Source organism: Cervus elaphus, chromosome 28 (assembly GCF_910594005.1).
Source record: "Cervus elaphus chromosome 28, mCerEla1.1, whole genome shotgun sequence".
NCBI lineage: Eukaryota > Metazoa > Chordata > Mammalia > Artiodactyla > Cervidae > Cervus > Cervus elaphus.
Genome location: NC_057842.1, coordinates 36,186,841 through 36,197,586, shown reverse-complemented (window position 1 = coordinate 36,197,586; position 10,746 = coordinate 36,186,841). Strand labels below are relative to the sequence as shown.

The 10,746-nt window shown below is 35.6% G+C and overlaps 1 protein-coding gene across 1 annotated transcript in view; it reads left to right on the top strand.

Annotated features, from left to right (window-relative positions):
* The first annotated feature begins 768 nt into the window (after window positions 1-768).
* The window catches only part of KPNA5 (karyopherin subunit alpha 5), a 41,268-nt gene continuing 31,290 nt past the window's right edge, over window positions 769-10,746 (top strand). Inside the window, exons 1-5 of the mRNA XM_043890298.1 lie at window positions 769-965; window positions 5,420-5,553; window positions 6,888-6,989; window positions 7,101-7,200; window positions 8,583-8,677. Of these exons, the coding sequence (XP_043746233.1) occupies window positions 962-965; window positions 5,420-5,553; window positions 6,888-6,989; window positions 7,101-7,200; window positions 8,583-8,677 (435 nt within the window). The 5' untranslated portion in view covers window positions 769-961. The remainder of the gene's footprint in view (window positions 966-5,419; window positions 5,554-6,887; window positions 6,990-7,100; window positions 7,201-8,582; window positions 8,678-10,746) is intronic.

Below are 10,746 nucleotides of genomic sequence, written 5' to 3'. Positions count from 1 at the left end.
TTTAAAAAATCATATCAGTAGAGAGCTGTAAGGTAACCCAAAAATTTTCTCAGAAAAGAGAACAAAAAAGAACAAGAGATGGAAAACAGGAGCTTCTTTGGGGAAGGAATCATGTGTCATTTATCTTGCATATTCTGTGCCTAGCACTGCATAGAGAAAACAATCTGCGCTCAATACTGCTTGTTCAACCCCAAGGTTGAATCATGTGTTGAACAAGGCTATATGTGTGTTATAATAAATTAAGAGTACTTTACCTGGAGTTATTTATTTCATACATCAGTGGCTACTATTTTGCAAAAAAAATCCACAGATGTTACGGAATCCAAAATTTTTCAACTGAAGGGTTGAAACAAATGAGCAGAGAAGATAGGAAGAAGTGAATGAAGTTAAAGAAAATGAAGCTCCATGAGGTCAGGATTTTTATCCGTTGTGTATACTATTGTACCTCCGACATCATTAAAGTCTGGCACAGATTAGTCCCTCCGTCAATACTACGTTGTAAAATGAATAAATGAATGGATGGAAGCTTGGATGGATGGATGAACAAAAGAACGAACGGGTGAATGACAGAACTGGCAGGGAGCGCTATTGCTGGCAGGGCAGTAGAACACACTCCTGACACAGCAACGGGCAGAGTTAAAATCCCAGAGTCCAGAAGTGGCCGGATCCTCCATGAGTGGGTGGGGCTGGGGCGTCTGTTTCTCTCCGCCCCTCGGCCGGTCGGTGCAGCAGCTTCGCTGCGGCCGCAGCCGCCGCCGCCGCCGCCGCCGCCGCCGCGTGCAAGGGCTTCTGGGAGCCCAGACCTGGGGGTCTGGAGTAAGGGGCGCAGGAGGCCGCCATCTTGAGTTGTGAGCCTGGTCTCTGTACTCATCGCTAGGGGCGGAGTGCTGACCCCACAGTTACCGCAGCAGCCGCCGCAGCCGGGCACTGGGAAGTCAGGGCGCCGGCTAGTGCCACATTAATGGGTAAGTGGGAGTGACACACGCCGGGTGGGGTGAGCCTCGGGTTTGGTCCTTTCGAGAGCTACTAGTTCCTGAGGCCACTGTTTTTATCTCTTCCCCTACAAAGGGTTCAGGGCCGGGCCGGGTTCTCTCAGCTTCTCCAGAGGGAGACAGCGGTGGCGGGGGCGTGGCAGCCAGACCTTTCCCTTGAGGACGCGAAGGCGCAGGGAGCTCAGAGCGTCTCCTAGAGCCAGGCTGATGCTCAGGAGCATTAGGCACAGGATCTTTTCGCCGCCCTCCCCTGCTGTCTCTCGGTAGTTCTTTTTTTTTTTTTTCCCCGGTACATGATCTTATCAGACGTTGCCTGTCACTTCAGGGGCTCGGCAGTCTGTTCCGCAGCTCAGCTTGTTAGAAGTTCCTTCGTGTCCAGAATAAGGCAGGTTCGGTCCCAGGGGCCTGCGTGTCGCGCCCTCCACCTCCAGCAGCTGCCGCCCACCGGGCGCAGATGCCTAGAAGGGCTCAGTCCTGACGCGGGCTGGCGCGGGTTAGATGCTTCTGCCAGCTCACTTCCACGGTGACAATTTAATAGTGTCTCCTCACTAATGCCCAAGAGATGAGAGGAATTGAAAGCTGTGAGAAGGGATAGTGCTGTTTCAAAAGAATGTGACACTGGTATCTACTCTTCGTCTTTTTGAACGCTTTTTTTAAAAAAAACCTTCTGATCTGATGTCCCTTAGTTACAGCATTCCATGATTTATATTTTATTTTAAAAGTGACTTTCTCTCATGATAAACAGGAAATAGCTCTGTCCTTTAGATCTTCAAGTACTGCTTGTTTGCTTGTAGAGGCTCTGGTTGCTGCACTTTCCCCTTTGTACTGATCTTGTCATTTTACTAACAGACACCCGAGCACATAGAAACGCAGGCTTTATGGAGACAAGAAATTCCGTTAATCTGTAGTAGAAAAAGTTCAGATTCCAGTTGTTTGCCCAACCTCAGCACAGTTTTTTTCAAAGAGCGGAGACAAAAATAAGCTTATGGCTGAAAAAAAAAATTCCTCTGGCAACTTTATAGTGTTTGAATGGCATTTTCTATATGTGAAATAACTTGTATGAGACAGCAGCCTTTGAAGTACAGTCTTTTAAGCTATATTCCAGAGAAAGAAAATCCCTTTGGGTGAGGTAGCTTTAAGAAAATCATTTTCCTTGAACTTTATACCCCCTTTAAAGCAACTGCAGTGAGGATGCAGATGTTAAATAAGAGACAAAAAGTTAGTTTTATAGAAGGCAAAGGAACAAATGATATATGAGTTGCTGGGGCGAGATTTTATTTGATTAGCATTTATCCTGAAAGATTTTAATTTGTCATTGCCTAGATTGATCTTCTTAGGAGTACTGTCTGCTGCGTGTGTTGGTAGGTACAAGGTGATTCAGTCAGATGTGGGGAGAGTGGCTTAGATGGTAAAGTGTCTGCCTACAATGCAGGAGACTCCGGTTCAATCCCTGGGTCGGGAAGATCTCCTGGATAAGGAAATGGCAACCCACTCCAGTATTCTTGCCTGGAAAATCCATGGACAGAGGAGCCTGGTAGGCTACAGTCCATGGGATTGCAAAGAGACATGACTGAGCGACTTCACTGCTTATCTTTTAAAACTATTCTTTTTTTTAAAAAATTTCTGTGAATTTATAATTGGATAGTTTATTAAGTTAGTAATACACATATATAAACAAACAAGCATATTGAGGGTGAATTCACAAATGTATTTTGTGTGCATAGGATATGTGATCAAAAGTTTAAAGGCCAGTGGCCTAAAAGATGCCTAATGTATAGGTGGTAAATATTGTAAAGAGGTTTATTGCTGCGAACATTTCATTTTGCTAAGATATTTTACACTGTTAAGTGTAATTCAACAACTAATGTGGAGCCTGGTTTGCTCGGTAATTAACTTTGTTTTTCCCTTCCAAGAGCTTAAGCTTTTATTAGTGCAACAGAGCTTTTATATATAAAATAGAAAATAATGCTAAATGTTGTTATTAAGAAAGTTAGATTGACATAAGTATTCTTATGACATAAGTTTCTAGACATAAGTATTTGTAGGTGCACACAGTATTGCTAAGATTAATTTATTGAATATTTTATAAAGAGATATTGGTTGATTATACATGTATTTTAATTGCACAACTATATACATGTGTTCAGAGGCACAAAGTACTTTTTAAATCATTGTAAAGTCCTCAGCCCTTCCATTCTACCTTTAGTTCCACCACTAAAGAAATTTCTCTGTCTTTACCAATGACCTAGTTATCAAGTCTATCTTCCTTCCAATGGCACTTGACTTATTCTAGACACTTAAATATTTGTGAGATAAACCCATGAATGAATAAATTGAGTGACTTTTTTTTTTTTTTAGTGTCACTGCAACTGAAATATTTCTTTATCTTTTAAATTCCCTTCTTTTTCATGACTCTTATTTTCTTCTGATCCTTCTATTTATGTTTGGTTTCCTTTGCTTTCCATTTTCCATGGAAATGTGAACATCCTTAAGATTTCTCTTTTGGACGTCTTTCGTTTATAGTTCTAATGCTCTTGAATGATCATTCAATACTCTTTTCCTGAGTTTGACTCGTAATTTTTAACCATCTATAAATCAAAACCTTCTGTTTGTGCTCTATGTACTATAAATTTAACACATTTAAGATTAAAGTCACTATATATCATTAGAGTGGCTACAGTAAACAATAACAAAATTCTAATAAGGGTAGCCAGGATACAGAGCAACAGTAAGAGCTAATGGAAATGCAAAGTTGTATACTTACTTTTCAGAATGGCAATATGTTATAAAATGTGAAGCATATGCTTGTCCTGTTATCCATAGATTCTACTCCTAGATATTTATCTGAGAGAAATGAAAACTTATATTTAAACAACCTGTACATGAGTGTTTATAACAGTTTTATTTGTAACTGCCCTAAACTAGAAAAAACCTAAATGTCCTTCAGCTAATGAATCAATAAACTGTGGTGTATCTGTACAATAGAATATTACTAAACAATAAAGAATGAATTTTGATACATCCCAACAATATGGTGACTCACAGATACACTGTTAAATCAAAGAAGACAGTTAAGACTATATACTGTTATTATTTCATTTATGTGAAATTTGGGGAAAGGCAGAGCTATGGAAATAGTGGTTGCCAGGTTTTAGGAGTAGGAGAAGGACTAAATAGGAGCAGCAAGAGGAAGCTTTGGGGGGAATTATGAAGCTGTTCTATATCTTAATCGTGTTGGTTATATGCCTGAGCATTGTGTCAAGTTCGTAGAACTGTGTACTGAGTGATTTTTGTTGTATGTAAATGAAAAATAAAATAATTGAATTCATCGTTTTCATCTCAAAAACAAGGAGGCAAGAAAACAAAACCACCACGCCAGTCCTCCATCTGTATTCCCCGTGTTGGGTTATTTTGTCATTCTGAAAGAGTTGATGCTGAAAACCATGAAATCATCCTCAACTCCTTTCTCTTCCTTAGCACATTTTCCTTACGTTCACTTGGCCTCTAATTCTTATTGAATCAATATCTGAAATGTTTCTGGAATCAGTCTGTCTTCTGTGTTTTTCAGTGCAGCTACTAATTTACTTTAGGTCTTTATCATCATAGTTTGAAACAACCTTCTCTTTAATTTCTTAATTCTTCTCCTTAGGATCAAGACCAAATTTCTCAGCTAGATTTCAGGAACTATATATTTCAACATTACCTACCTTTCTAGTTTGATCTCCTGCCCCTTTAAAAATATATTTTATGTTTTATATATTTGTAAAATATTTGTGTTAATTTTTTAAAACATGTATAATAAAACTACTGAAAAATATAGAAATATTTCAGTATTTTAAATGAACTGATTATACTCTAGTACTGAAAATTGGTATTGTAGTCATAACTCAAGTCCTGACCTGTGTGACTTTAGTTCTTTAGGCAGTTCCTTAAGTAAATGAAAGAAGCCAGACACCAATAAATGTATAAGGTGTGCTTACTGAAACTTGATGCCATATTTTATTGAAAATAAGACAATTCATTGCTGATTATTTCTTGATCTTTCCAGAAGCTGTGATTTAGAAGTTTTTTATCCAGCTGTTTCATGATTATTTCCTGGCTAACAGTTATTTTAAGATGCACCTCACTTATAGAAAGGTTAAAATATCAGGGATAGGAGAGTGCCTCTCTGGATCAGTGAAATTAGGGTAATGACTTGTGTTTAGACCAAAATCTATTATTTGTTTGATAGTGAAGTCCTAAAACGTTTGATCATTTTCCTCCAATTTTGGTGTGGGGGTGAGAGAATGCATTCATTGTACATAATTTTCAGAATGAGTTTTGTTGGTGTATTTAATCCACAAGCCTGAATTTAGTTGCCCTAGAGTAAACATCTCATGTTATTTTGAAAGTAATTGATATCTATTTTCTTCTCTCCTAATCTTAAGATGCCATGGCTAGTCCAGGGAAAGATAACTATAGAATGAAAAGTTATAAGAATAAAGCCCTAAACCCCCAGGAGATGCGTAGACGAAGAGAAGAAGAAGGAATACAGCTTCGAAAACAAAAAAGGGAAGAACAGGTAGGTGTTTTAAAATATTTAATTCTGTTATTGCTAATTTTTAGATAATTTTAAATGAAAAATTTTTTTCTAGGACATTGAATATAAATATATTTTTATTAGAATCCAGTAATATTAGCAAATTCATAAGTCACAATCCTATTCTATTTTTAATCACTGACAAGAATAACTTTTCTATTCCATTGATGAACCTTTTATGTCAATATTTCTACCCCAGTGCTAAGACATATTTTCTCTTGAGCCTATTTGTATCACTTCCACTCAGCATTGTAAAATTTGCCCCCTAGAAAAACATTAGCTATATTCATTTGTCACTTTGTGGTTTTCATAACTCTTGCCCCTAAGTTAATCATCATTTTCCTGTGCTACTCATACTGTTCCTCCTATAGTCTCATCAGGCAGACCTCTTAGCCTTATCTGTTTGGACTTTATATATGGAACATAAGGAATAGAAAAATTCATTTAAAAGAATGCATCTCCATGTTTCATTCCAAGATGCACTGAAATTTAGAAGTATTTGTAAATAAGTAGAAGGGTATGGCCCTCACATATATGAATTAAAACTACTATGTAAAAGGGACTAGCAATGTAGAAAGTAAAAAAAGGCCTGTTTTAGAAATATGATTATCCCCCCTATTTATAGCGTCTAACACAGTCTCTACTATATTACATGTGGTACTCAAGAAAAAAAGTCTGTTGAATAAGTGAGTAGGAAAAGAACTGGGGAGAGACTGAGGAAGAGCAGAATTTTATTAAGCTATCAAAAAGATTATACCAGATTTTTTTTATCAGTTTTGATTTATGAAATATACCTGTAAATCTTGCTCAGTGACTTGACCATGTCTCTTTCTTCCTCTCTTTTTTTTTTCTTTATGTTCACTCAGTTAATAAGCATAGGGTCATCTTTCCTGAGAGTTGTTTTTGTTCCTTGTTAGTCTGATATACCGGCTCTGTTAATATATCATGTTATCTCACTCATATAACAGATCTGCTTTTCTTCTTAAATACCTCATAATCAGTGTAGGCATATGTGCTTTTCCAGGTGCTGCAAAATATAAATGTGTGTTCTGTTTATGGTACTGGAAATTGGTTAAAAGACCTGAGATTAAGAATGTCCCAAAGCAGTCTATAGGACAAGAGCTAATCTAGCCCCAAATGTTTAACTTCTCTTGAATAATTTAGGTGTTTATGGTATGGTGATTACAAAATACTAAAATATTCAAATTTTAACTGATAAAATGATTGTTTTGTTTTGTTCACTTAAAGGAAAAAATAATTCTATGGGAATTTAGTGTTTTATGGAAAGCTTAATATATTATTTCTCTTTATTATAGTTATTCAAACGTAGAAATGTCTCTCTGCCCAGAAATGATGAATCTATGTTAGAAAATCCTATCCAGGATCCAGACATCAGTTCCACTGTACCCATTCCAGAGGTAGATATTACAAATGTATTTCAAATTATATTTCTTCAGTATTTCAGAGATGATACTGCAAAATTATTAATGTAAAATATTTAGATAATAATTACATTTTCTGTGTTTTAGGAAGAAGTTATTACTTCAGATATGGTTCAGATGATTTTTTCTAATAATGCTGATCAACAACTAACAGCTACACAAAAATTTAGAAAGCTGCTTTCTAAAGGCAAGAATTATTTTCATTGTGTTTATTTGATGTTACTTATTTCCTGATGTTACAGGAATTTGTAGTGCAATTTTGTTAGTTTTTTTTTTTATTTTAAGACACTTTCTTTGCCAGTACATCTTAATTTTTTCTATAATAATCTCTTTTTTAAAACCATTATACTGTCAAAGTAACACATGTTGATTGTAGAATATCTGCAAATATAAAAGAATTTAAAGAAGCAAAATAGTTCCAAATCAGTCCCATTGCTAAGAAAGTTAGAGATACATATTTCTAAAATCTTACAGAAATATTTTTCAGACTTTTTAAAAATGGCAGCATGACAGCAGAGCATAAATGTAAAATAATTTAATCAATCAGATATTTCTTTTTTTCAAATTTTAAAAAATGTAATTTGTATTTTATATTGGGTGGGAGTAAAAGCATTAATAATAGTATGTGTTATCTTGCTGATGTTTTGTAACTGTAAGAGCAGTTTAGGCTGTAGTCTGTGATTTACATTTTGAAGAATCCAGACTTTCCGTGTAGAACACTGAAACAAAACTTTGTAGTATTTTACTAACTTTTCAGAAATCGCCCAGGTTTTGAGAAAGTTAGGCTAGCAAATCTGTAGAAAAAAGAAAAGGAAGAAAGTCTGTTGCTTTTTTTTTTTTCTTTTGGCCATATTGCTTGACTTGTGGGATCTTAGTTCCCAACCATTGAACTTGAGCCCCCTGCATTGCAAGTGCACTGGACTGCCAGGGAGTCCCAGAAATATCTTTATTTTAAGTTTGCATTTATTTTAATTGCGTTTATTTAAAATTTGCATTTAAACTTCTTAGAGATTTTATTATTCTCTTAATTCCTCAGCCTATCATGAGAATTTATCAAGAATTCTAGATAGTTCAGTAGCATTTTTGTAAATAACATCTTGAGAAGATAGGACTTGCCTTGCTGAAAGATGTTAGGCAATTCATGGTTGATAGTGAAAGGGACATCCCTGGAAATTGGAGTATGGTTATGAAGAATTAGAAGGACTGTTATCCTTAGAAGGATTATTATCCTTTGATTGGTGTTTTGAGTATTGGACTGAAATACTTCCACACTGTAAAGGTGACCTCCTAAATAGACTTTATAATTTTAAATATTTGTATAGGAAGTATTTTAAAATTTTCTTACTGTTATGCTAATGAAAAAGAATTTGCTTTTTTTTTTTTTTTTTGCAGTAAACATTGCAGTTATGAGACCATTTGTTTTCTTCAGTTACATCCAGCTAAGGGTTTAAAATCTGGGCAGTGAAATCTAGGAAAGAGTTATTTTGTGTGTCCTGTTAACTGACACAGGGTCCAGATCATTGTGCTTTTGTGTCTGCATAATAGCTTCATTCTTTTTTTAATTTTTAGAACCTAATCCACCAATTGATCAAGTTATACAGAAACCAGGAGTGGTGCAGAGATTTGTGAAATTTCTTGAAAGAAATGAAAATTGTACATTACAAGTGAGTTCTGTAGTTTACGTTCTTAATTATCTCTTTCCAGAAACGACATAGGATTAATTTCTAGTGAAAGCAACTTCTACAGTGCTGAATATATTGTAAGCATTCAGGAAATGTCAATAGGTGGCGATTAAAGGTGGTGCTACCTGTCTTGCCCTGGTCAAGTTTACAGTGCTCATTTTTCCTAGGAACTGTTATTTTCTCTAGAAATTATGATCATTAAACAATTTTTTTTGAAAAATATATTTAAAATCATTTGTAATTTTAAGAAAAATTTTATAGTTGTCAACCTTTAATAACTTTTGCTTTAGAAAATCATAAATCAAAATATTAACTAACTTAATGGTAAAATTTATTTTGGCTCCTAACTAAAGTTGTAACTTTTTAATATAAACTCTTGTACCTCTTAAAACATTTTTTATCTGATTGATCAGTTCCTCTTTTTTTTTTTTTGAAGAAAGAACAGATCAGTATAATCTACTTAAAATGTGACCAAAGTTAAGTGTGTCTTAAAGAGTGTTGCTTCTCAGTTATAGTGAAAATTTTAAGATGTCTTCCAAATAATTGGCTACTAAAAGTATTGAAGTTTGCAAATATTTTACTGTTTAAGATTGTTCTTCCTGACTTTCATTGCTGTATATATATTCTTAAGTAAGTGTACAGGATGGAATTATATCAGGAATTGTACAGACCTACACCTGCTTTCTCAGTGCTCTTATTGGTATTGGAGAACTGTTCCTGGTATTTGAATAATTTGAAATTACATCTTAGAATAGTGTTCTACTTAATTTGAGTAATTTGGGAAAGATCCTCTTTCTAGGTATAAGCAACAAAATTTGCTGCACTTCTGAATATTACCCATCATGAGCTTTATAAAAAATGTTGAGAATGTTTACAATAAGGATAGTCTTATTGTCAATTAAGTGATAGTGCTGTAAGGACTATTAATCACCTAAAATCTATCTGTCACCTAGAGTCTTTAGGTAATAGTGCTGTAAGGGCTGCAAATCATGATCTGGTCTTTCGCTTTATTTGTCAGCTCTGAGTCCAAACTAAAACATAAGCCTCCTGATAGCTAATTTATTATTTGACACTCTAATTCTAAGTGATTGAAAGAAGAAATGAATGGATGTAATTGAATGTTAGTTTAAACAATACATTGTATAAGGCATTGTAGTTACAGAATAGTAAGATATTTCTCTCTTTGCAGAAATTCTTCACTCTGTTGGGGAAGACAAACACCTAAACAGATCTGTGATACTATAGTACACTTAGTGCTAACAGAAAATTATACAAAGTTCTTTGAGAGCAGAGAGAACATAGCAGCTTATGTTTACAGTGTTACTCAGCTAGTCTTAAGGGAGAAGGAGAGTTTAACAGGCTGAATAAAAGGAAAAGTAATTTCAGGTTGTGAAAATAGCATGTGTAGAAAGCACATAGTATTCAAAACACTGGGGATTTGAGTGTTTGTCAGTCGTGTGTGTGTGTGTGTGTGTGTGTGTGTGTGTTAGTTAGTCACTCAGTCATGTCTCTTTGTAATCCTGTGGACTGTAGCCCTCCAGGCTCCTCTGTTCATGGAATTCTGCAGGCAACAATACTGGAGTGAGTTGCCATTTTGTTCTCCAATTAATCGTTGTACTTGAAACCTAGTGAAATTCAACAGTGTGTTCTTGGGGCAGCTATATGGTGTGCCATATTATCCAAGTTAATATGAAATATGTTGTTCAAACCATAGATCTAACTGTACTAAGTTCTGTTCTGAGAGTGCGTCTGTCAGTCCACTAAAGTTAGCCCAGGTACCCAACTAACTCAATTGGCTATATAGTACTGTCCTGTAAAAGGTTTATAATACTTTCCACACAAATAATACATAAAAAACAACCGAAAAATAAAGAAAACATTTTTAATAGCATAGTATGCTACCTTGAAAAGTACAGTAGTGAGGTACAGCAGCTGGCATGCCAGGCGAGAAGAGTACTGACGAGGAGGGAGAGGAAGTGGGAGATGGTAGAGCTGGAGGATCGTCAGCAAGAGGAGATGGGGGTTAAGCTGCAGACTCACTCTTGCCTGAT